The 27939-nt window shown below is 42.7% G+C and overlaps 1 protein-coding gene across 2 annotated transcripts in view; it reads left to right on the top strand.

Annotated features, from left to right (window-relative positions):
• Positions 1 to 27939, top strand: part of WDR25 (WD repeat domain 25) — a 201750-nt gene that overhangs the window by 163109 nt on the left and 10702 nt on the right. Inside the window, exons 5-6 of one of the 2 annotated variants that reach the window (XM_069738202.1) lie at positions 10389 to 10478; positions 19755 to 19895. In XM_069738202.1, the coding sequence (XP_069594303.1) occupies positions 10389 to 10478; positions 19755 to 19895 (231 nt within the window). Of the gene's footprint in view, positions 1 to 10388; positions 10560 to 19754; positions 19896 to 27939 lie in introns of both variants that reach the window. The other variant, XM_069738193.1, reaches the window with a different exon arrangement.

Below are 27939 nucleotides of genomic sequence, written 5' to 3'. Positions count from 1 at the left end.
ACTTTGAGGTACCCCCACAGTATGGGTTCAGTCCTGATTGGCCCCAGCTGAGGGCCGTGGACCTTTCCCACGAGGCCTGATGTGATAACTGAAGTAGAGCAGAGTCCCTTATAAAGTCCTGAGTGGCCGTATACCGCTCAGTTAGACTGACCACCTGGTCTAGGGTGCGGGGATCCCCTTGTCCCACCCAATGCTCAATAGCGGCTGGCAGAGTCCTCACTAGCCGATCAACCACCACCCCCTCTACCATCTGGAATGGGGTTGAGGTCTCAGGCTCAACTTGTTTTTTTACCAGCTGCAGAAAGTCATATGCCTGAGATTGGCAGGGCGAGACTCCACAAATGATCACTGAAACACCTGTTGGGCCTGCATATATGTATTAACCCCCAGTCGGGCAAGGATCTCACTTCTCAGCTTCTCATAGTCCAATGCATCGTCCCAACTGAGGTCCAAGTAGGCCCCTGGGCATCTCCCATCAGGAAAGGGGCCAACACTTCAGCCCACTGGGACATCGGCAAGCTCTCCCGCTTTGCTGTGCGCTCGAACACGGTGAAGAACGCCTCCAAATCGTCTTCTGGACTCATCTTCCTCAGCGCTGACCATACTTTATACCGGGCCTTCGAACGGACCGTGGTCACTGGGGAGGATGTCTCTCGCAGAGCCGCAATCTGTTTCAGAATCAAATTGTTGGTCTGCTGCTGAAACTCCTGCAACTTCTGCTGCACCTGAGAGAGGGCCAAATGTCTTAGTATTTACTCCATCTTGTCAGCAGGCTTGGACTGCAGAATCGCAGGCCTAATAACCGACATGAAGCGGGCGTTGGGGTGTGCCTCAGTTCACACTGCCTGCATTCTCCACCAAGTTGTAGTGCGATGGTGTTCACACTGTGCAGAATGAGGCAGTGACCCAGTAACGTTCAAAGCAAAATGTCTTTACTGTCCAAAAACTTACAAATGAAAAGCAGACGGTATCTTCCGGATTGCAGCCAAGGCATAAAAAGCAGTCCATATCAGAGACCGGTTGCCGTGGGCGACCGCACCACCACGTCATGTTGAGGGGGCACCATACGTTCGCTTCCCTTGGCTCTGTGTTGACTGCACACATGTTGCAGCTTGCAAAGCAAAACTGACACTTCCAAACCTTTGCTGCAGTGTTTTTTTATATGGAATCTGGCCATGAGTCACTTGCAAGACCCGGCATCCTGTATTTCACTCTAAAAATAAAAGCCGTTAACGGGTTTTCCTACAAATCTGACTGAGTCTCTACTTGGACCCTTTCCACTCTTTCTTTTATTTTGCCTTGTGACTCACAGGCATCCTGATGTGAACACAAGGCACTCCAGTGGATTTAATAGGACTCCATCCACATTCTGGGGGCCACATATCGAGCCACACATATGATCCTCTCCTCACTTCCTCACCATAGGGAGTCGTATTATAGTAGTTATATTCTTGTACATAGGGGGCAGTATTATAGTAGATATATTCTTGTAAATAGAGGCAGTATTATAGTAGTTATATTCTTATACATAGTGGCAGTATTATAGTAGTTATATTCTTGTACATAGGAGCAGTATTATAGTAGTTATATTCTTGTAGATAGGGAAAGTATTATAGTAGTTATATTCTTGTACATAGGGACAGTATTATAGTACTTATATTCTTGTATATAGGGACAGTATTATAGTAGCTATATTCTTGTACATATGAGCTGTATTTTAGTAGTTATATTGTTGTACATAGGCGCAGTATTATAGTAGTTACATTCTTGTACATAGGGGCAAATATTATAATAAAGTATTGTACATAGGGGCAGTATTATAGTAGTTACCGTATATTCTTGTACAAAGAGGCAGTATTCTAGAAGTTAAGGGATGCGTTTCCCTCCATCAAATACTAAATTATAGTTATTAAGCGGGAACTCTCCCTGCACCTCTATTGAGGTCCGACATTAACTATTAAAGCCGAACTTGACTATTAATAATTAATATCCACTTAATAATGTCTCAATGTTATCTTTTTCCTTATAATATATACTAGCTGAGACAAAACAGTGTATCAATAAAGGATGTTTATAACACACACAAGTTTACAGTCTATTACATCCATATATATTTATACCCAAGCTGGTGACTATATATATATATATATATATATATATATATATATATATATATACATACATACACGGATACTACAACTCTAATACAGTAATGTCACAACAGTATCACACATTCAAAACCTACAATTAACTGCCCAAATTATCCAAATCACAAATGCCATATTCACCCTTCCTTCTATCACTCAATATCCCTAAGGAGCTAGGGTATATAATGCTTGCGTATAGGGCCTAGTTTATACAGTCATGGCCAGAAGTTTTGAGAATGACACCAAAATTATATTTTCACATGATCTGCTGCCCTCTGGTTTTATTAGTGTTTGTCTGATGTTTATATCACATACAGAAATATAATTTCAATCATATTATGAGTACCAATAGGTTATATTGACAGTTAGAATGAGTTAATGCAGCAAGTCAATATTTGCAGTGTTGACCCTTCTTCTTCAAGACCTCTGCAATTCTCTCTGGCATGCTCTCAATCAACTTCTGGACCAAATCCTGACTGATAGCAGTCCATTCTTGCATAATCAATGCTTGCATTTTGCCAGAATTTGTTGGTTTTTGTTTGTCCACCCGTCTCTTGATGATTGACCACAAGTTCTCAATGGGATTAAGATCTGGGGAGTTTCCAGGCCATGGACCCAAAATCTCTATGTTTTGTTCCATGAGCCATTTAGTTATCACCTTTGCTTTATGGCAAGGTGCTCCATCATGCTGGAAAAGGCATTGTTGGGCGCCAAACTGCTCTTGGATGGTTGGGAGAAGTTGCTCTTGGAGGACATTCTGGTACCATTCTTTATTCATGGTTGTGTTTTTAGGCAATACTGTGAGTGAGCCGATTCCCTTGGCTGAGAAGCAACCCTACACATGAATGGTTTCAGGATGCTTCACAGTTGGCATGAGACAAGACTGGTGGTATCGCTCACCTCTTCTTCTCCGAATAAGCTGTTTTCCAGATGTCCCAAACAATCGAAAAGGGGATTCGTCAGAGAAAATGACTTTGCCCCAGTCCTCAGCAGTCCACTCCCTGTACTTCTTGCAGAATATCAGTCGGTCCCTGATGTTTTTTCTGGAGAGAAGTGGCTTCTTTGCTGCCCTCCTTGAAACCAGGCCTTGCTCAAAGAGTCTCCGCCTCACAGTGCGTGCACAAGCACTCACACCAGCCTGCTGCCATTCCTGAGCAAGCTTGGCACTGCTGGTAGTCCGATCCCGCAGCTAAAACAGTTTTAAGATACGGTCCTGGCGCTTGCTGGTCTTTCTTGGGTGCCATGGAGCCTTTTTGACAACAATGGAAGCTCTCTCCTTGAAGTTCTTGATGATGTGATAGATTGTTGACTGAGGTGCAATCTTTGTAGCTGCGATACTCTTCCCTGTTGGGCCATTTTTGTGCAGTGCAATGATGGCTGCACGTGTTTCTTTAGAGATAACCATGGATAACTGAAGAGAAACAATGATACCAAGCACCAGCCTCCTTTTAAAGTGTCCAGTGATGTAATTCTTACTTAATCATGACTGATCGCCAGCCCTGTCCTCATCAACACCCACACCTGTGTTAATGGATCAATCACTAAAACGATGTTAGCTGCTCTTTTTACGGCAGGACTGCAATGATGTTGAAATGTGTTTTGGGGGTTAAAGTTAATTTTCTGGGCAAATATTGACTTTGCAAGTACAGTAATTGCTGTTAAGCTGATCACTCTGACATTCAGGAGTATATGCAAATTGCCATTAGAAAAAATGAAGCAGTAGACTTTGGAAAAATTAATATTTGTCTCATTCTCAAAACTTTTGGCCATGACTGTAGATTAAACTCAGCTATGTGATCCTCATTTGTCCGGAAGAAAGCGAGCGAGAAAAGCACACCTCTTGCTATGTCCAGGTAAAAAGAAGTGTGTCCAGCCCCAGGTGTGGGAGATGATGTCACCAGTATACCCTCCACTGGCTAAGGTACATCCCCTGCATCCTGATTAAACCTGTTTTACTAGAATACAGTGGCATGTAAAAGTTTGGGCACCCATAGTCAAAATAACTTTTATTGTGAACAATTTAACAAGTTGAAGATAAAATGATCTCCAAAAGGGCTTAAGTTAAAGATGACACATTTCCTTTGTAGTTTAGGAAAATATATATATTGTAATTTTTTTACATTTTAAAAATTACAAAAAGGAAAATGGGCCGATGCAGAAGTTTGGGCACCCTGCATGGTTAGTACCTAGTAGCTCACGCTTTTGAAAGTATCACAGCTTGTAAATTCTTCTTGTAGCCAGCCAAGTGTCTTTCAATTCTTGTTTGAGGGATTTTCATCCATTCTTCCTTGGAAAATTCTTCCAGTTCTGTGATATTCTTGGGTCATCTTACATGCACTGCTATTTTGAGGTCTAGCCACAAATTTTCAATGATGATCAGGTCTGGGGACTGTGAGGGTTATTGTAAAACCTTCACCTTGCACCGTTTGAGGTAGTCTATTGTGGACCAGCTACTTGGAAAGCATCACCAAACCAGGGATTCAAGCTTGAGGAGGCTAATTTGCATATTTCAGGTGCCTTCTGGGAAAAGCGAAGTCTCCCTAAGCTAGAAGATCATTGGGTACAGCCGGGACCAGCTGCTTGGAAAGCATCACCAAACCAGGGATTCAAGCTTGAGGAGGCTAATTTGCATATTCCAGGTGCCTTCTGGGAAAAGTGAAGTCTCCCTAAGCTAGAAGATCATTGGGTACAGCCAGGACCAGCTTCTTGGAAAGCATCACCAAACAGGGATTCAAGCTTGAGGAGGCTAATTTGCATATTCCAGGTGACTTCTGGGAAAAGCGAAGTCTCCCTAAGCTAGAAGATCATTGGGTACAGCCGGGACCAGCTGCTTGGAAAGCATCACCAAACCAGGGATTCAAGCTTGAGGAGGCTAATTTGCATATTTCAGGTGCCTTCTGGGAAAAGCGAAGTCTCCCTAAGCTAGAAGATCATTGGGTACAGCCGGGACCAGCTGCTTGGAAAGCATCACCAAACCAGGGATTCAAGCTTGAGGAGGCTAATTTGCATATTCCAGGTGCCTTCTGGGAAAAGTGGTCTCCCTAAGCTAGAAGATCATTGGGTACAGCCGGGACCAGCTGCTTGGAAAGCATCACCAAACCAGGGATTCAAGCTTGAGGAGGCTAATTTGCATATTCCAGGTGCCTTCTGGGAAAAGCGAAGTCTCCCTAAGCTAGAAGATCATTGGGTACAGCCGGGACCAGCTTCTTGGAAAGCATCACCAAACCAGGGATTCAAGCTTGAGGAGGCTAATTTGCATATTCCAGGTGCCTTCTGGGAAAAGCGAAGTCTCCCTGAGCTAGAAGATCATTGGGTACAGCCGGGACCAGCTGCTTGGAAAAGCATCACCAAACCAGGGATTCAAGCTTGAGGAGGCTAATTTGCATATTCCAGGTGCCTTCTGGGAAAAGCGAAGTCTCCCTAAGCTAGAAGATCATTGGGTACAGCCGGGACCAGCTGCTTGGAAAGCAGGATATGCCTGTAGGATATTATTGCAAGAGAGCTTGGCTGAGTAGATTACACAAGAGGGAAAACACACAGCAAGTCAGAGGATCTAGGATCTAGGAGCAACATGGCAGATGTGACAACCTACATGGTGAGCTGCAGCATGTGCTACATGTTCACAGATCGACCAGAAGAAGAATCAAATTTCACCTGTCAGAAGTGTAGACTAGTGGCCCTTTTAGAAGAAAAGGTGCGGGGTCTGGAAGAAAGAATAGCAACTTTGAAACTCATCAAAGAGAATGAAGACTTTCTAGACAGAACAGAAGCATCTCTACTGGTCACAGAAGGTGAAAAAAGTGTCAGAGAACCTCCAAAAGCAGATGAGTGGAAGCATGTGACCAAAAGAAGCAAGAAGTCCATGGAGAAATCACCAACCACACAACTGAAGAACCGATATCAAATCTTTGTAGAGGATGAAGATGGCACACCTAAGGATGAAGCAATACCAGCAAGCAAAAAAGAAAAGGGCACACAGCAACAAGTGACAGCAAAAAGTACAGCCAAGAAGCAACGAAGAGTGGTGGTGGTGGGAGACTCACTACTGAGAGGCACAGAAGCAGCCATCTGCAGACCGGACATAACTGCAAGAGAAGTATGCTGCCTTCCAGGTGCGATGATCAAGGATGTGACCGATAGGATACCAAAGCTCTTCAGCTCCAAGGACGTCCACCCATTTCTTCTGATACATGTTGGCACCAATGACACGGCAAGGAAGGACCTACCGACAATCTGCAAGGACTTTGAAGAGTTGGGGAAGAAAGTAAAGGAACTGGATGCACAGGTAGTTTTTTCTTCTATCCTTCCAGTAGACGGGCATGGCACCAGGAGATGGAACAGGATCCTTGATGCAAACAACTGGCTAAGACGATGGTGCAGACAACAAGGATTCGGATTCCTGGACCACGGTGTGAATTACTTGTACGATGGACTCCTCGCCAGAGACGGACTACACCTCAACAAACCTGGGAAACACACATTTGCCAGAAGACTCGCTACACTCATCAGGAGGGCGTTAAACTAGAAGAAGAGGGGACGGAAGAAAAACATTAGACTTGAACAAAGAAGACCCAGGAAAACATACTCAGATGTGAGGTAAGAACATTTCTAAAACAATCCACAGCGAGGAGATTGGAACAAAACAAAATCCTCTAAACTGCATGCTCGCAAACGCCAGAAGCCTGACAAGCAAGATGGAAGAACTAGAAGCAGAAATATCTACAGGTAACTTTGACATAGTGGGAATAACCGAGACATGGTTAGATGAAAGCTATGACTGGGCAGTTAACTTACAGGGTTACAGTCTGTTTAGAAAGGATCATAAAAATCGGAGAGGAGGAGGGGTTTGTCTCTATGTAAAGTCTTGTCTAAAGTCCACTTTAAGGGAGGATATTAGCGAAGGAAATGAGGATGTCGAGTCCATATGGGTTGAAATTCATGGAGGGAAAAATGGTAACAAAATTCTCATTGGGGTCTGTTATAAACCCCCAAATATAACAGAAACCATGGAAAGTCTACTTCTAAAGCAGATAGATGAAGCTGCAACCCATAATGAGGTCCTGGTTATGGGGGACTTTAACTACCCGGATATTAACTGGGAAACAGAAACCTGTGAAACCCATAAAGGCAACAGGTTTCTGCTAATAATTTTTCTTGGTTATCTTTCACAATTGGTGCAGAATCCAACCAGAGGAGCAGCACTTTTAGACCTAATACTATCTAATAGACCTGACAGAATAACAAATCTGCAGGTGGTTGGGCATCTAGGAAATAGCGACCACAATATTGTGCAGTTTCACCTGTCTTTCACTAGGGGGACTTGTCAGGGAGTCACAAAAACACTGAACTTTAGGAAGGCAAAGTTTGACCAGCTTAGAGATGCCCTTAATCTGGTAGACTGGGACAATATCCTCAGAAATAAGAATACAGATAATAAATGGGAAATGTTTAAGAACATCCTAAATAGGCAGTGTAAGCGGTTTATACCTTGTGGGAATAAAAGGACTACAAATAGGAAAAACCCAATGTGGCTAAACAAAGAAGTAAGACAGGCAATTAACAGTAAAAAGAAAGCATTTGCACTACTAAAGCAGGATGGCACCATTGAAGCTCTAAAAAACTATAGGGAGAAAAATACTTTATCTAAAAAACTAATTAAAGCTGCCAAAAAGGAAACAGAGAAGCACATTGCTAAGGAGAGTAAAACTAATCCCAAACTGTTCTTCAACTATATCAATAGTAAAAGAATAAAAACTGAAAATGTAGGCCCCTTAAAAATAGTGAGGAAAGAATGGTTGTAGATGACGAGGAAAAAGCTAACATATTAAACACCTTCTTCTCCACGGTGGAAAATGAAATGCTAGGTGAAATCCCAAGAAACACTGAAAACCCTATATTAAGGGTCACCAATCTAACCCAAGAAGAGGTGCGAAACCGGCTAAATAAGATCAAAATAGATAAATCTCCGGGTCCGGATGGCATACACCCACGAGTACTAAGAGAACTAAGTAATGTAATAGATAAACCATTATTTCTTATTTTTAGGGACTCTATAGTGACGGGGTCTGTTCCGCAAGACTGGCGCATAGCAAATGTGGTGCCAATATTCAAAAAGGGCTCTAAAAGTGAACCTGGAAATTATAGGCCAGTAAGTCTAACCTCTATTGTTGGTAAAATATTTGAAGGGTTTCTGAGGGATGTTATTCTGGATTATCTCAATGAGAATAACTGTTTAACTCCATATCAGCATGGGTTTATGAGAAATCGCTCCTGTCAAACCAATCTAATCAGTTTTTATGAAGAGGTAAGCTTTAGGCTGGACCATGGTGAGTCATTGGACGTGGTATATCTCGATTTTTCCAAAGCGTTTGATACCGTGCCGCACAAGAGGTTGGTACACAAAATGAGAATGCTTGGTCTGGGGGAAAATGTGTGTAAATGGGTTAGTAACTGGTTTAATGATAGAAAGCAGAGGGTCGTTATAAATGGTATAGTCTCTAACTGGGTCGCTGTGACCAGTGGGGTACCGTAGGGGTCAGTATTGGGACCTGTTCTCTTCAACATATTCATTAATGATCTGGTAGAAGGTTTACACAGTAAAATATCGATATTTGCAGATGATACAAAACTATGTAAAGCAGTTAATACAAGAGAAGATAGTATTCTGCTACAGATGGATCTGGATAAGTTGGAAACTTGGGCTGAAAGGTGGCAGATGAGGTTTAACAATGATAAATGTAAGGTTATACACATGGGAAGAAGGAATCAATATCACCATTACACACTGAATGGGAAACCACTGGGTAAATCTGACAGGGAGAAGGACTTGGGGATCCTAGTTAATGATAAACTTACCTGGAGCAGCCAGTGCCAGGCAGCAGCTGCCAAGGCAAACAGGATCATGGGGTGCATTAAAAGAGGTCTGGATACACATGATGAGAGCATTATACTGCCTCTGTACAAATCCCTAGTTAGACCGCACATGGAGTACTGTGTCCAGTTTTGGGCACCGGTGCTCAGGAAGGATATAATGGAACTAGAGAGAGTACAATGGAGGGCAACAAAATTAATAAAGGGGATGGGAGAACTACAATACCCAGATAGATTAGCGAAATTAGGATTATTTAGTCTAGAAAAAAGACGACTGAGGGGCGATCTAATAACCATGTATAAGTATATAAGGGGACAATACAAATATCTCGCTGAGGATCTGTTTATACCAAGGAAAGTGACGGGCACAAGGCGGCATTCTTTGCGTCTGGAGGAGAGAAGGTTTTTCCACCAACATAGAAGAGGATTCTTTACTGTTAGGGCAGTGAGAATCTGGAATTGCTTGCCTGAGGAGGTGGTGATGGCGAACTCAGTCGAGGGGTTCAAGAGAGGCCTGGATGTCTTCCTGGAGCAGAATAATATTGTATCATACAATTATTAGGTTCTGTAGAAGGACGTAGATCTGGGGATTTATTATGATGGAATATAGGCTGAACTGGATGGACAAATGTTTTTTTTCGGCCTTACTAACTATGTTACTATGTTACTATGATTTTGACATTTGTAGAAGCCATCCTCTTTTCAACTTCAGCATTTTTACAGATTGTGTTATGTTTGCATCAAGAATTTGTTGAAATTTCATTGAATCCATTCTTCCCTCTACCCGTGAAATGTTCTCCGTGCCATTGGCTACAGAACAACCCCAAAGCATGATTGAGCCACCCTCAAGCTTAATGGTTAGAGTAGGACTATCAGCTGTGTATCCACCAGACTTCTGCACAACACAACTGATGGCCCCAACACCATTTATAAGGCAAGAAATCCCACTTATTAAACCTGACAGGGCACACATGTGAAGTGAAAACCATTCCCGGTGACTACCTCTTGAAGCTCATCAAGAGAATGCCACGAGTGTGCAAAGCAGTCATCAAAGCAAAAGGTGGCTACTTTGAAGAACCTTGAATATAAGACATAATTTCAGTTGTTTCACACTTTTTTGTTAAGTATATAATTCCACATGTGTTAATTTATAGTTTTGATGCCTTCAGTGTGAATTTACAATTTTCATAGTCATGAAAATACAGAAAATCTTTAAATGAGAAGGTGTGTCCAAACTTTTGCTCTGTACTGTATATGTACACAAAACAGGCACTATACATATCTCTATGTAAAGATGTACATTTTGGGGCACTTCCCTTCTACAGTAGTTTTATTCTTATTATTAATGTATATTTATCTTATGTATTTTAGGTAATCCATTTATACAGCGCTTCTGTACAGCAACACTTTGACATCCTCTTCCTCCCTGATGGTAAAGAATTTTTGAGCACCACAGACTGTGTGAGTCGAGACTCCGCTGACCGCACCATCATCGCTTGGGATTTCGCCACAACTGCCAAAGTCTCTAATCAGATATTTCATGTATGACTCTTGTTTATATGTCTGAACAGCACATCTGTATAAATGTGTACCTTTAGAGAACAGATGCTTAGTTGGATTTTCTGTGAAAAGTTATGAAAAGTTTGGTATCTGTCCCTGTTGAGTTTTTATGGCAGGAGTATTGATTCTCACCCAGCTTTTTTAGAAACCAATTTAAGAGAAGAATGAATAGAATTTGGTTTTTCCTGTTACCCATAAAAGCACCAACGAGAGAGGGGATCTGCCCTTCAAGGACAGTAAACCTTCAGGATAAAAAGGGCGGCTCCTCTCTCTGCGTCAGTGGTTTCCTGTCCTTGATGGGGGAACCTTCAGTTGTCAGCAGCAGGAGCTGTTGGCACGGTGGCAGAAGAAAGGAAGACAAAAGGCAAAGATCCCAAACCTGGGCCGGTCGGTTGCTGCAGAGCACCGTCTCTGCTTCGGCTGGCGCCAGAGGTACTGGAAGCTCCGCACAGGGGGAAGGTGATGGGGTTTTGACCGCCAGTCGTGCAGGAGCCTGCGACGCCATCACAGCATGGTTAACCAACAGCCCAGCATACCGGCGAGGTGACGGAAAGCGGCCGGAATTCGGAAGTTGCGCACTGATGATGCGGCTACGACCTTTCGCCCAGAGCACTTCCGGGGGCGGTTACCAGAAGCTGCAAGAGACGCCGGCCAGCAGATCCCCTAAAGGCACAGTATTTAAGGGTGGATCGCCGGCCAGGCTGGGGCACTAGTGCAGCTGTGGAGGCACAGCAGCCCTCTCCACAGCGCCAGCAGCAACAGCTGCAGAATCTGCAGCCACAGCAGCAACATTGGGAGACAGAACAACCGTAGTGACCCCGACACCAGCCTCACCAGGATGGAAGTTCTGGACACTCCAGCGGGACAGTGCAGGTCCAAAGATTCTAGGACAAGTTGGCGCAGCTCTACCAGGATGGAAGATTCCGCGGTCCCTAAAGGAGACCTTTCGGATGAAGTCCTGCCTCGTATTCCGGTACCCTCCAATTTCCTCTGAGTGGTGAGTGAGTTTCGAGACTGCCATTTTTATAATGCAAATCTCTCTCGCCTTTTCTGTCTGGCCTTTCTGATAGGAGCGGGCAGAATTTGGCTGACACATGGGTCAAACGATTATGCCAGGCATGTATCAATGACACGGTGGCTACTGAGTCCCCTGACTTCTTTTTCACCTTAAGAACTCTCATCAGAGCTGAGGTGGAGAACTCATAAAAGTCACAGTCCCTCCCAGGATCACCAAGAAGGGATAGGGCTGAAGTGTCTCCCTCATCATCGATGGCATCGGGCGAGGGGGTTCTGCGAGATACTTCAGAATCATCCTCATCAGAAAGACACTTGGGCTCGGGTTATTGCTTCCCTCTGGAAGAGATGGACAATTTAGTTAAAGCCGTAAGGTCCACTATGAGACTAGTAGAAAAGAAGGCCAAAAAATCTATCCAAGATGTCATGTTGGACAAAAAAAAATATAGAGCTTTTCTTATTAATGGGAAATTGCTGAGTCTCATTAGTAAAGAATGGGAGAAGCCTAATAGGAAAGGCACCCTGCCAACCTCCTTCAAAAGGAAGTACCCCTTTGAGAAAGAGGCCACCACGTTCTGGAATAAAACTCCCAAATTGGATGTTCCCAATCCAAGGCCTCAAGAAGTTCATCTCTCCCCTTTGAGGACTCAGGGTTGTTGAAAGACCCTCTTGATAGTAAGGTTTACTCCGTCCTTAAAGTAACATGGAAGTGATCGGCAGGTGCGCTGAGACCAGCCATCACTGCAACCTGCATAGCGAGGTCCCTCATAGTCTGGCTGAGCACATTGGAAGAACAGCTGTGCGGGGATTCATCCAGGGATTCCATTCTGGCCACGCTCCCAGTAATCAGGGGAGCAGCAGCCTTTTTGGCAGATGCATCGGCTGACTAAGCCAGACTGGCCGCGAGATCTGCCACATTATCTAATGCAGGCAGGAGAGCTGTCTGGTTAAATAGTTGCCTAAGGGACGTTCAGTCAAAAGGGAAGCTATGCTCTCTCCCCTGTGAAGGTCAGTACTTATTCGGCTCAGCTTTGGATGATATCTTGGAAAAAGTGACCGATAAGAAGAAAGGGTTCCCAAAACCTCCCTTCTCATCCTTCAGGCAGTCCTTTCAGAGGGGAAAAGATACAACTGAAAGAGAACATCCACAGAACATAAGAGGTGAGAAGATAGACCAAAAAAGAGCAAGGGTTCCTCTTTTGTGCTTCTTCCCGAAATGATAGAAAGTCCTCCAAATGATTCTCTGCCTCACGAAGGAGGAAAGCTCTCCTTCTTCCTTCCAGCCTGGGAGAAAATATCATCCAATCCTTGGATCCTCAACCTGGTGGGGGCAGGGTTGAAACTGGAGTTTGGGAGACATCCCCCAAACAGGTTTGTCGTGACAGCCCCACAAGTGTCCGACTCAGAGCAAAAAGCATTAGAGGCAGAGGTACTGAGCCTCTTAAAGAAAAACGTTCTGCAAGACGTACCAGCAGGAGAAGGAGTAGGCTTTTATTCTCCCCTGTTTCTAATAAAGAAGCTGGACAGCTCATATAGAACGATTTTCAACCTAAAGGGTCTGAACAAATTCTTGAATACTCCAAAATTCAAAATGGAATCAATAAAGTCAGCAATTCAACTGCTCTTTCCGGGTTGCTATATGGCCATCCTAGACTTAAAGGACGCATATTACCATGTGCCAATACATGTAGCATTCCGGAAATATCTCAGAGTGGCGGTACCAGTAGAGGGCACCACAAGGCACCTCCAGTACAAGGCCCTTCCCATTGGCCTGGCAATGACACCTCATGTATTAACACAGTTAATAGCGGAGGTTACGGCACACGTCAGGGAAAGGAACAGACTGGTCATCCCTTTCCTGGATGACTTCCTGATAGAAGGCCGTTTTTTCGCTCACTGCCACAATCAAGCGAGAGACATAACCACCGTCTTAGAAGGCTTAGGGTGGTGTTTGAACCTAGAAAAATCAAAGTTGGACGCACAAAAGACTCAAATCTTTCTAGGACTCTTGCTCAACTCTTGCCAGCAAGAGTGTCGCCTGCCAGAGCAAAAGAAAGAAAAGTTGCTCAGTCTTCTTTCCAGGTCGATACGAAATCCAGTAATGTCTCTCAGAAGTGCTATGTCCCTCCTTGGCTCCCTGACCTCATGTATCCCGGCAGTGAAGTGGGCCCAGATCCACTCAAGAGAGTTGCAGGTGTTTGTCTTGGAAAGCCAACATTCCTTGCAGGGGTATCTGGAGGGTACACTGACTCTACCTCAGTAGGTTATACATTTACTCCGCTGGTGGTCGCAAATACATTTTCTTCAGGAGGGGATCCTGTGGTTTCCTCAAGTCACCAGGGTAGTTTACCACAGACGCCAGTCCCAGGGGGAGGAGAACACATCTGTACGACCATCTGTTTCAGGGAATGTGGCCACAACAGAGAAGGAAGCCTCCTCAAATATGTGGGAACTTCTGGCGGTAGAGAATGTGTTGCAGAGTCTCCTACCATTCCTGCAAGGCCATCATGTGAAAATATTGTCAGACAACCAAGTCACTGTTGCATACCTAAACCATCAAGGGGTACACGGTCCTGCTCCCTAATGTATGTTACCGAGCAGATTTTCAGCCTTGCGGAGAGAAACATCCTTTCACTGTCTTCACATCAGAGGAAAGGACAATATAACAGCAGATTTTTTGAGCCGCAGACCACTTCTGCAGGATGAATGGTCCCTCAAAACGGCAATATTCAGGCGTCTGGTGGACATGTGGGGACGGCCGGAAATCGACCTTTTTGCCACTCGCCAGGACAGCAGAGTAGAGAGGTTCTGCTCCCTGAAACCAAGAGAAAATCCTCAGGCGGTAGACGCCTTTCGGATCAAATGGGACTTTACTCTGGCCTACACCTTTCCCCCTGTCTGTCTAATACCAGCAGTTCTCAGGAAGATCAGACAGGACAGGGCAAGAGTTGTGCCCCCTTTTGGTCCAAGAGGCCCTGGTTCTTCTAGCTCAAGGGCCATGTTCCATCCTCAGGTGACTGGGCTGCAATTAACAGCCTGGAACTTGAGGTCAGTGCTAGCGGGTAAGGGGTTTTCTGACAACATGGTCTCTACCTTACTTACTAGTAGGAAGCCGGTCACTACAAAAATTTACTGTAGGACCTGGAAAAAAATGTCATCTATAGAGTGTTTTCTGGAAGGAAAGGTGCCCCTAAAATAAATCCTGGAGTTCCATCAGAAGGGGCAGGAACAGGGCATGGCGGTTACTACCTTGAGAGTTCAGGTATCAGCCTTAGAGGCTCTTACAATTACAACCTCACGGGTAACCGATGTGTGGTCAGGTTTTTTAGGGCATGCGCTAGATCCAGACCTGTTCCACTTGCCAGGGTCCCTCCATGGTCTTGAATGCTTTAACAGAACCCCCCTTTGAGCTTTTATCTGAACGATCCATAAAGCCATAACAATAAAAAGTATACTCTTAGTAGCCCTTACATCAGCACGGTAAGTAAGCAATATACAGGCCCTATCAGCAGATCCTCCCTTTACCATGGTGATGGACGATAGGCAGGGTCAGGTTTTAAAACTACTCTATCTGCCTAAAGTAGTATCTAGGTTCCATAGGTCACAAGATATATCACTACCTTCCTTCTGTCCTAACCCAAAGAATGATAGGGAAAGGTAATTCCATACCCTAGATGTTAGAAGATGCCTTTATTATTATTATCATTATTATTATACATTTTTATAGCGCCATTTATTCCATGGTGCTTTACATGTGAAAAAGGGGGCACATATAGACAAGTACAATAAACATGAGCAAAAAACAAGGCACACAGGTACATAAGAAGGGAGGACCCTGCCCGCGAGGGCTCATGCCTTCATTATTTGTCGGCAACAAAATCTTGGAGGAAGGATAGGGCTCTGTTTATCTACTTCCAGGGTTCTAGAAAGGGGATGGGAGTCTCGAAGGGTACTCTACCCAGATGGATTCGGGAAGCTATACGATTGGTCTATGTAGGCGCAGGAAGACCGGTCCCTGATGACCTGAGGGCCCACTCTACAAGAGTGATGGCAACGTCTTGGGCTGAAAGATCAGACGTATCCATAGAACAGATCTGTAAGGCAGCTACATGGTTGTCATCTTCCACCTTTTATAGCCACTATAGACTGGACCTTTCTGCCTCTTCTGATCTCATGTTTGGGAAGAGGGTTCTACAGGCTGTGGTCCCTCCCTGAGTAATTCTCTGTAATTCTCTAGTTGGTGCTGTCGTGGGTGACAAGAAAACACGTACATTACTTACCGGTAATGTGTTTTTACGGAACCCATGACAGCACCCCTATATTCCCTCCCGTTGCTAAGCCTTCACCTTCTGGTTGGTGGGTTATTGTATAGGGTTTACCACTTAAGGTGGGGTTAAGGATAATTTGTATAAACATGTGTGTGCACTAACTCGGAGGTCCTCTCATGCTCTGTAATCCACTGATGCGGAGAGAGGAGCCGCCCTTTTTATCTTGAAGGTTTCCTGTCCTTGAAGGGCATATCCCCTTTCTCATTGGTGCTGTCATGGGTTCCGTAAAATAATAATAATAATAATAATTTTTATTTATATAGCGCCAACATATTCCGCAGCGCTTTACAAATTATAGAGGGGACTTGTACAGACAATAGACATTACAGCATAACAGAAATACAGTTCAAAACAGATACCAGGAGGAGTGAGGGCCCTGCTCGCAAGCTTACAAACTATGGGGAAAAGGGGAGACACGAGAGGTGGATGGTAACAATTGCTTTAGTTATTCGGACCAGCTATAGTGTAAGGCTCAGGTGTTCATGTAAAGCTGCATGAACCAGTTACCTGCCTAAGTATGTAGCAGTACAGACACAGAGGGCTAATACTGCATAAAGTGTATGAGAACATGATGCGAGGAACCTTTTTTTTTTTTTTTTTATTATAAATAGGCCACACAGGGATCGTTAGGTTAATGCATTGAAGCGGTAGGCCAGTCTGAACAAATGAGTTTTTAGGGCACGCTTAAAACTGTGGGGATTGGGGATTAATCGTATTAACCTAGGTAGTGCATTCCAAAGAATCGGCGCAGCACGTGTAAAGTCTTGGAGACGGGAGTGGGAGGTTCTGATTATTGAGGATGCTAACCTGAGGTCATTAGCGGAGCGGAGGGCACGGGTAGGGTGGTAGACTGATACCAGGGAGGAGATGTAGGGTGGTGCTGAGCCATGGAGTGCTTTGTGGATGAGGGTAGTAGTTTTGTACTGGATTCTGGAGTGGATGGGTAGCCAGTGTAATGACTGGCACAGGGTAGAGGCATCGGTGTAACGGTTGGTGAGGAATATGATCCTGGCTGCAGCATTCAGGACAGATTGGAGCGGGGAGAGTTTTGCAAGAGGGAGACCGATTAGTAGAGAGTTACAATAGTCCAGACGAGAATGAATAAGTGAAACAGTCAGAGTTTTTGCAGAGTCGAAAGTAAGAAAAGGGCGAATTCTAGAAATGTTTTTGAGATGCAGGTAAGAAGAGCGAGCCAGTGATCGGATGTGGGGGGTGAATGAAAGGTCAGAATCAAGGATGACCCCAAGGCAGCGGGCATGTTGCTTTGGAGTAATGGTGGAACCGCACACGGAGATGGCAATGTCAGGCAAAGGTAGGTTAGTAGAGGGAGAGAACACGAGGAGTTCAGTTTTTGACAGGTTTAGTTTCAGATAGAGGGAGGACATGATGTTAGAGACAGCGGTAAGACAATCACTGGTGTTTTCTAAAAAGGTCGGTGTGATATCGGGAGCAGAAGTGTATAATTGGGTGTCGTCAGCATAGAGATGGTACTGGAAACCAAATCTACTGATTGTTTGTCCAATAGGGGCAGTATACAACGAGAAGAGTAGGGGGCCTAGGACTGATCCTTGAGGAACCCCAACAGTAAGGGGAAGGTGAGAGGAGGAGGAACCAGCAAAACATACAGTGAAGGATCGGTCAGAGAGATAGGAGGAGAACCAGGAGAGAACGGTGTCCTTGAGGCCGATGGAGCGGAGCATAGTGAGGAGGAGCTGATGATCCACAGTGTCGAATGCTGCAGAGAGATCCAAGAGAATTAGCATGGAGTAGTGAGCATTAGATTTAGCTGTTAGTAGGTCATTAGAGACTTTAATGAGGGCAGTTTCAGTAGAGTGTAAAGAGCGGAAGCCAGATTGAAGAGGGTCGAGAAGAGAGTTATCTGAGAGATAGCGGGTAAGACGGGAGTGGACCAGGCGTTCGAGGAATTTAGAGATGAAGGGAAGATTAGAGACAGGTCTATAATTAGCGGCACAGTTTTGATCGAGGGATGGTTTTTTAAGTAATGGATGTATGATGGCATGCTTAAATGAGGAGGGAAAAATACCGGAAGTGAGGGAAAGGTTGAATATTTTTGTTAGGTGAGAGGTGACAGCCGGGGAAAGGGACTGGAGGAGATGTGACGGAATGGGGTCACTGGTGCAAGTGGTCGGGCGAGAAGATGCAAGGAGCCTGCTTACTTCTTCTTCTGTAACTGCTTCAAAGTCAGAGAGTGAACTAGATGCAGTGGGGGAGGGAGAACAGTGCATGGTATGAAGAGATTGGGAGATGATTTCCTGTCGAATGTGGTCAATTTTTTCTTTGAAGTAATTGGCCAGATCGTCAGCACGGAGATCCGTGGTTGGGGCCTGCTCTCTTGGGTTGAGTAGGGACTGGAACGTGTCAAAGAGACGTTTAGGGTTATTGGACAGGGAGGTGATGAGGGTGTTGAAGTAGGTTTGTTTGGAGAGGTGAAGGGCACACATTACCAGTAAGTAATATGCATGTTTACCAGCTTGAGAACAAGAATTTACTTATGGACCAAGAGGTGTTTTTGGATATGATCTTTGCATGTTTTTCCTCCTTATGATGTGTTTAAGGTTAATATTTTTTTACTATGTCATTTTTTTACCTATATCTTCTGAGGCGTTTGATCTCCGTTTTTCCCATTCCAAGTTCATACCCCCTGTTGATCTGTAGCGTTAAATGACAATATTCTGGCCACCTAGAGCAATCACTCCAGGGAGTTTACAGCATAGAGTCCCGGAATAACACTGTGCGCAGTGAGCGCCCCCTAGTAGTGACTGACTGCAGGTTCAATGTTATATGTTAGTGAAATCGGAGTTCTGCACCTATCACCTATTCAGGTGACACTGCCTCTTTAAAATGTATGGAGCCACACCGTTCTACCACATACATTGTTTACATCCGTGCGCAGGAGATAACTGGGTTCAACACCGGACATCTCGATCAATGTTAGTCTCAGACACCCCCTTTAAGTTACACTTCTGTTTTTGGCATTTGGTGCATATCACGTGTTCAACTAGAATTTTTCAGCATTGTACATTTTCAAGGACTGGCTGCAGGGGGAAAACAAATAAATGAAAAAAGTGACATAACTAAGAAGAAGAAATCTAAAACCTGAAAATTGAGAAGTGTAAGTTTATGCAGGGCTGAGAGCCACCTCCATAAAACCTTCATAGTCCTGGTATAATGAACATCTCCACCGATCCTGATCACTTGTAGTAAACCCTATTAATATTCCCCGTCCTTCCGCCTCTGCCGCGCCTGATACTGTTATTTATTGATTGCAATTCGTGAGATTTTATTAAATGTGAATGCGTCCGGCTCTTGTCATAAGTGAAGTACACAATGAGACACACTTGACTTTCATCGTATTGCTGGAGCTTGAAACAGATATTTTATTTATTTTTTCCAGAAAGTAAGATTTCCAAGCTGTTCTTTGCTTCTACATCCTGCTGTATGCAACTAGTTTGTAAAAACGTATGCTAGACTACAACTCCCAGTATGCTGACAATAGTTGTAGTATAGATTAGCATATGTCCCCAGCAGCCCTTCAGCAGTGACATTACGTTCATCATTGAATCATGCATTACAGCGGTGATGTTTGCTCATATAGCACATGGCTGCCGTTTCCTGCAGCACTATATTAACAAACCTTCACAATGGTGTAAGCAGCGCTAATGTTTAGGTCATAGAACCATTTACAGCATGATGACTTACAGCTGTGGTAATTTATTCTGATTTGCTCTTGTCACCATTGGATACTATGTTTTCTTTTATGTATGCACTAATGAAAAGAAATGTAATGGATGTTGGATGTTTTTCTTTATTTTAGGAACGATACACCTGCCCAAGCCTCGCACTGCACCCAAAGGAGAGTGTATTTGCTGCACAGACTAATGGGAACTACATTGCTTTATTTTCTACTCAGCGCCCTTACAAAATGAATAAGAAGAAAAGGTTTGAAGGACACAAGGTAATAAATGTATAATATAGAGTTCTACCACTCCTATACTTAGGAGGCAGTATTATAGTAGATATATTCTTGTACATAGGAGCAGTATTATCTTCTATATACATAATTGTCTAAGGGGTACTTCAGTCTGTCTGTCTGTCCTTCTGTCACGGATATTCATTGGTCCTGGCCTCTGGCTATCATGGGAATCCAAGTCGCTGATTGATCGCCGCAAAACAGCCACGACCAATCAGCGACGGGCACAGTCCGGAAGAAAATGGCCGCTCCATACTCCCCGCATATCAGTGGCCGGCGCCTGCTCCCCGCAGTCACTGTCCCCGGCGCTCCGCTCCCCGTAGTCTGTGTCCCCGGCGCTCCGCTCCCCGTAGTCTGTCCGCTCCGCTCCCCGCACTGTGTCCCCGGCGCTTCGTTCTCCGCACTGTGTCCCCGGCGCTCCGCTCCCCGCACTGTGTCCCCGGCGCTCCGCTCCCCGCACGCTCCATCCTCCCCTCCGGTCACCGCTAACACAGGGTTAATGCCGGCGGTAACTCATTCCGTTACCGCCGCTATTAACCCTGTGTCCCCAACCTTTTACTATTGATGCTGCCTATGCGGCATCAATACTAAAAATGTCATGTTAAAAATAATAATAATTAAAAAAAAAAACCTGCTATACTCGCCCTCCGCCGCCTTTCTCGCTCCTCTCCACGCTCCCGGCACCGCTCCATTGCAAGCGGCAGGTTCCGCTCCCGTCCCAGGGCTGGTGTGGGACAAGGACCTGCCGTGACGTCACGGTCGGTCATGTGACTGCGACGTCATCATAGGTCCTGCTCACACCAGCCCTGGGACGAGACCGCAAGCTGCCGCTTGCAATGGAGCGGTGCCGGGAGCGTGGAGAGGACCGAGAAAGGCGGCGGATGGTAAGTATAGCAGGACTTCGACGGGCTATAGGTGAGTATATGTTTTTTTTTTGTTTTTTTTTAAGTCTCTATACTACGTGCCGCTGTGCTGGGCAATACACTTCGTGGCTCTGCTATATACTATGTGGCTGGGCAACACGTGGCTGAGCAATATACTACGACGCTGGGCAATATACTACGTGGTTGGGCAATATACTACGTGACTGGGCAATTTACTACGTGGCTGGACAATATACTACGTACCTGGGCAATATACTACGTAGCTGGGCAATATACTACGTGGTTGGGCAATATACTACGTGGCTGGGCAATATACTACGTGGCTGGGCAATATACTACGTGGCTGGGCAATATACTACGTGGACATGCATATTCTAGAATACCCGATGCGTTAGAATCGGGCCACCATCTAGTATATACATAATTGTCTAAGGGTCACTTCCGTCTGTCTGTCTGTCCTTCTGTCACGGTTACTCATTCGCTGATTGGTCTCGGCAGCTGCCTGTCATGGCTGCCGTGACCAATCAGCGACGGGCACAGTCCGATTAGTCCCTCCCCTATTCCCCTGCACTCACTGCCCTGCGCCCGCTCCATAATCCCTTCTACTCACCGCTCACACAGGGTTAATGGCAGCTGTAACGGCCCGCGGTGTAACGCACTCCGTTACCGCTGCTATTAACCCTGTGTGTCCCCAACTATTTACTATTGATGCTGCCTATGCGGCATCAATAGTAAAAATATGTCATGTTAAAAATTATAAAAAAAAAAAAAAAAACCTGCTATACTCACCCTCCGCCACCTTTCCCGCTCCTCGCCACGCTCCCGGGACTGCTTCATTGCAAGCGGCAGCTTCCGGTCCCAGGGCTGCTGTGCGACAAGGACCAGCCGTGACGTCACGGTCATGTGACCGCGACGTCTTCATAGGTCGTGCTCATACCAGCCCTGGGACCGGAAGCTGCCGCTTGCAATGGAGCAGTCCCGGGAGCGTGGCGAGGAGCGGGAAAGGTGGCGGATGGTAAGTATAGCAGGACTTCAACGGGCCTTCGGAAGGTGAGTATATGTTTATTTTTTTTTACGTCTCTATACTACGTGGCTCTGTGCTGGGCAATATACTACGTGACTGGGCAATATACTACGTGGCTCTGCTATATACTACGTGACTGGGCAATATACTACGTGGCTGGGCAATATACTACGTGGCTGGGCAATATACTACGTGGCTGGGCAATATACTACGTGGCTGGGCAATATACTACGTGGCTGGGCAATATACTACGTGGCTGGGCAATATACTACGTGGCTTTGCTATATACTACGTGACTGGGCAATATACTACGTGGCTGGGCAATATACTACGTGGCTGGGCAATATACTACGTGGCTGGGCAATATACTACGTGGCTGGGCAATATACTACGTGGCTGGACAATATACTACGTCGCTGGGCAATATACTACGTCGCTGGGCAATATACTATGTGGCTGGGCAATATACTACGTGAACATGCATATTCTAGAATACCCGATGCGTTAGAATCGGGCCACCATCTAGTACTATGTTACATTATGTTATCTAGTTATATTCTTGTACATAGGAGCAGTATTATAGCAGCTATATTCTTATACATAGGGACAGTATTATACTAGTTATATTCTTGTACATAGGGGCAGTATTATATTAGTTATATTCTTCTACATAGGAGCAGTATTATAGTAGTTATATTCTTGTACATAGGAGCAGTATTATAGTAGCTATATTCTTCTACATAGGGCAGTATTATAGTAGTTATATTCTTTTACATAGGGGCAGTATTATATTAATTATATTCTTGTACATAGGGGCAGTATTATACTAGTTATATTCTTGTACATAGGGGCAGTATTATAGTAGTTATATTCTTGTACATAGAGAGCAGTATTATAGTAGTTATATTCTTGTACGTAGGAGCAGTCTTATAGTAGTTATATTCTTGTATATAGGGTCAATGTTATAGTAGTTATATTCTTGTACATAAGGGCAGTATTATAGTAGTTATATTCTTGTACATAGGAGCAGTATTATAGTAGTTATATTCTTGTACATAAGAGCAGTATTATAGTAGTTATATTCTTGTATATAGGGGACAGTATTATAGTAGTTATATTCTTGTACATAGGAGCAGTATTATAGTAGTTATATTCTTGTACACGGGGCAGTATTATAGTAGTTATATTCTTGTACATAGGGGCAGTATTATAGTAGTTATATTCTTGTAAATAGGAGCAGTATTATCGTAGTTATATTCTACTATATACAAGCAGTATTATAGTAGTTATATTCTTGTAAATAGGAGCAGTATTATAGTAGTTATATTCTTGTACATAGGAGCAGTATTATAGTAGTTATAGTCTTGTACATAGGGACAATATTATAGTAGTTATATTCTTGTACATAGGAGCAGTATTATAGTAGTTATATTCTTGTACATGGGGGCAGTATTATAGTTGTATTCTTGTACATAGGGGGCAGTATTATAGTAGTTATGTTCTTGTACATAGGAGCAGTATTATAGTATTTATATTCTTGTACATAGGGGCAGTATTATAGTAGTAATATTCTTGTAAATAGGGGCAGTATTATAGTAGTTATATTCTTGTACATAGGAGCAGTATTATAGTAGTTATAGTCTTGTACATAGGGACAATATTATAGTAGTTATATTCTTGTACATAGGAGCAGTATTATAGTAGTTATATTCTTGTACATGGGGGCAGTATTATAGTTGTATTCTTGTACATAGGGGGCAGTATTATAGTAGTTATGTTCTTGTACATAGGAGCAGTATTATAGTATTTATATTCTTGTACATAGGGGCAGTATTATAGTAGTAATATTCTTGTAAATAGGGGCAGTATTATAGTAGTTATATTCTTCTAAATAGGAGCAGTATTATAATAGTTATAGTCTTGTACATAGGGGCAATATTATAATAGTTATATTCTTGTACATAGGAGCTGTATTATAGTAGTTATATTCTTGTATATATGGAGCAGTATTATAGTAGTAATATTCTTGGACATAGGAGCAGTATTATAACAGTTATATTATTTTACATAGGAGCAGTGTTATAGTAGGTATATTATTGTACATAGGGAGCAGTATTATAGTAGTTATATTCCTGTACATAGGAGGTAGAATTATAGTAGTTATATTCTTGTACATAGGAGCAGTATTATAGTAGTTATATTCTTGTACATGGGGTCAGTATTATAGTAGTTATATTCTTGTACATGGGGTCAGTATTATAGTAGTTATAGTCATCTACATTGTCTTTCTATTTCCCCTGTTCTGCAGTTTATATACCTTACGTTACTCCACACGGATTGACGTTGCCAACAATTTTCCATCCTTAGAGTATAGAATGAAAAAAAAAATGGTATAGGAGCAGTGTTATAATTGTTATATTCTTGTACATAAGGGGCAGTATTATAGTAGTTATATTCTTGTACATAGGAGCAGTCTTATAGTAGTTATATTCTTGTATATAGGGTCAATGTTATAGTAGTTATATTCTTGTACATAGGGGCAGTATTATAGTAGTTATATTCTTGTACATAGGAGCAGTATTATAGTAGTTATATTCTTGTACGTAGGAGCAGTCTTATAGTAGTTATATTCTTGTATATAGGGTCAATGTTATAGTAGTTATATTCTTGTACATAGGGGCAGTATTATAGTAGTTATATTCTTGTACATAGGAGCAGTATTATAGTAGTTATATTCTTGTACATAGGAGCAGTAATATAGTAGTTATATTCTTGTACATAGGGGGCAGTATTATAGTAGTTATATTCTTGTACATAGGGGCAGTATTATAGTAGTTATATTCATGTAAATAGGAACAGTATTATCGTAGTTATATTCTACTATATACAAGCAGTATTATAGTAGTTATATTCTTGTACATAGGGGAAGTATTATAGCAGTTATATTCTTATAAATAGGAGCAGTATTATAGTAGTTATATTCTTGTACATAGGAGCAGTATTATAGTAGTTATAGTCTTGTACATAGGGGCAACATTATAGTAGTTATATTCTTGTACATAGGAGCAGTATTATAGTAGTTATATTCTTGTACATAGGAGCAGTATTATAGTAGTTATATTCTTGTACATAGGGGGCAGTATTATAGTAGTTATATTCATGTAAATAGGAACAGTATTATCGTAGTTATATTCTACTATATACAAGCAGTATTATAGTAGTTATATTCTTGTACATAGGGGAAGTATTATAGCAGTTATATTCTTATAAATAGGAGCAGTATTATAGTAGTTATATTCTTGTACATAGGAGCAGTATTATAGTAGTTATAGTCTTGTACATAGGGGCAATATTATAGTAGTTATATTCTTGTACATAGGAGCAGTATTATAGTAGTTATATTCTTGTACATAAGGGGCAGTATTATAGTTGTTGTATTCTTGTACATAGGGGGCAGTATTATAGTAGTTATATTCTTGTACATAGGAGCAGTATTATAGTATTTATATTCTTGTACATAGGGGCAGTATTATAGTAGTAATATTCTTGTAAATAGAAGCAGTATTATAATAGTTATAGTCTTGTACATAGGGGCAATATTATAGTAGTTATATTCTTGTACATAGGAGCTGTGTTATAGTAGTTATATTCTTGTATATATGGAGCAGTATTATAGTAGTTATATTCTTGTACATAAGGGGCAGTATTATAGTAGTAATATTCTTGGACATAGGAGCAGTATTATAACAGTTATATTATTATTTTACATAGGAGCAGTGTTATAGTAGGTATATTATTGTACATAGGGAGCAGTATTTTAGTAGTTATATTCCTGTACATAGGAGGTAGAATTATAGTAGTTATATTCTTGTACATAGGAGCAGTATTATAGTAGTTATATTCTTGTACATGGGGTCAGTATTATAGTAGTTATATTCTTGTACATGGGGTCAGTATTATAGTAGTTATAGTCATCTACATTGTCTTTCTATTTCCCCTGTTCTGCAGTTTATATACCTTACGTTACTCCACACGGATTGACGTTGCCAACATTTTTCCATCCTTAGAGTATAGAATGAAAAAAAAATGGTATAGGAGCAGTGTTATAATTGTTATATTCTTGTACATAAGGGGCAGTATTATAGTAGTTACCGTATATTCCTGTACATAGGAGCAGTATCATAGTAGTTATATTCTTGTACATAGGAGCAGCATTATAGTAGTTATATTCTTGTACATGGGGGGCAGTATTATAGTAGATATATTCCTGTACATAGGAGTAGTATTATAGTAGTTATATTCTTGTACATAGGGGGCAGTGTTATAGTAGTTATATTCTTGTACATAGGGGGCAATATTATAGTAGTTACATTATTGTACATAGGGATCAGTATTATAGTAGTTATATTCTTGCACATAGGGGGCAGTATTATAGAAGATATATTCCTGTACATACGAAGCAGTATTATAGTAGTTATATTTTTGTACATTGCGGTCAGTATTATAGTTGTTATATTCTTGTACATAGTAGCTGTATTATTGTAATTATATTCTTGTATATACGGAGCAGTATTATAGTAGTTACATTCTTGTACATAGAGGCAGTATTATGTACTATATAATTGTCTAAGGGTCACTTCCGTCTGTCTGTCTTTCTGTCTGTCTTTCTGTCTGTCTATCACGGATATTCATTGGTCGCAGCCTCTGTCTGTCATGGAAATCCAAGTCGCTGATTGGTCGTGGCAAAACACCCACGACCATTGCCACGACCAATCAGCGATGGCCATAGTCTGGCAGCGAAATGGCCACTGCTTTACTGCCCTGCAGTCAGCGCTGACCGCTCACACAGGGTTAATGCCAGAGTTAACGGACCCCGGTGTAATGCACTCCGTTAACGCAGCTATTAACCCTGTGTGACCAACATTTTACTATTGATGCTGCGTATGCAGCTTCAATAGTAAAACGATCTAATGTTAAAAATAATAATTTAAAAAAAAGGTTATTCTCACGCTACGACGTCACCTTCTGTCCTCGGCAGTGCCAGCGGCAGGTTCCGGTGCCAAGGATGCCAGGGATGCTATGCGAGAAGGGCCTGCCATGACGTCACGGTCATGTGACCGCGACGTCATCACAGGTCCTGCGCTCATACCAACCATGGGACCGGAAGCTGCCGCGTGCACCGCACACTGGCGCAAGGACTTCAAGGGGCCTTCGGAAGGTGAGTATATGTTTATTTTTTATTTTAAGTCTTTTTTAACCACGCATATAGTGCCCACATTGCTATATACTACATGGGCTGTGTTACATACTGCGTGGGCTCTGTTATAGACTACATCTCTGTGCTATATACTATAGCTTGGCAATATACAACGTGACTGTGCAATATACAACATGACTGTCCAATATACTACGTGGCTGTGCAATATACTACGTGCTCTTTGCTATATACTACGTAGCTGTGCAATATACTATGTGGCTGTGTCGGTTTCAGTTATATACCACGTCGACTGCAATATACTATGTGGCTCTGTTACGGTATATACTGTGTGGCAATGCAATATACTACGATATACGACGTGGCTATGTTATATACTACGTGGCTGTGCTATATACTACGTGGCTGACCAATATACTACGTGCCTGTGCAATACACTACGTAGCTGTGCAATACACTATGTGGCTATGTTATATACTATGTGGCTGTGTTATATACTACGTAGCTCTGCTATATACTACGTACGCTGTGTTATATACTACGTAGCTCTGTTATATACTACGTCGGTTGTATTATATACTACGTCACTGTGCAATATAATACGTAGCCTGTGCTATATACTACCTACATAGTCTAGAATACCTGATACGTTAGAATCGGGCCACCATCTAGTAGTAGTTATATTCTTGTACATAGGAGCACTATTATAGTAGTTATATTCTCGTACATAGGAGGCAGTATTATAGTAGTAATATTCTTGTACATAGGGGCAGTATTATAGTAGTCATATTCTTGTACATAGGAGCAGTATTATAGTAGTTATATTCTTGCACATAGGGGCAGTATTATAGTAGTTATATTTTTGTACGTTTGGGGCAGTATTATAGTAGTTATATTCTTGTACAT

The sequence above is a fragment of the Ranitomeya imitator genome, chromosome 1 (assembly GCF_032444005.1).
Source record: "Ranitomeya imitator isolate aRanImi1 chromosome 1, aRanImi1.pri, whole genome shotgun sequence".
Lineage (NCBI taxonomy): Eukaryota > Metazoa > Chordata > Amphibia > Anura > Dendrobatidae > Ranitomeya > Ranitomeya imitator.
The sequence above is the reverse complement of the archived record's forward strand: the minus strand, read 5'-3'. Positions and strand labels throughout refer to the sequence as shown.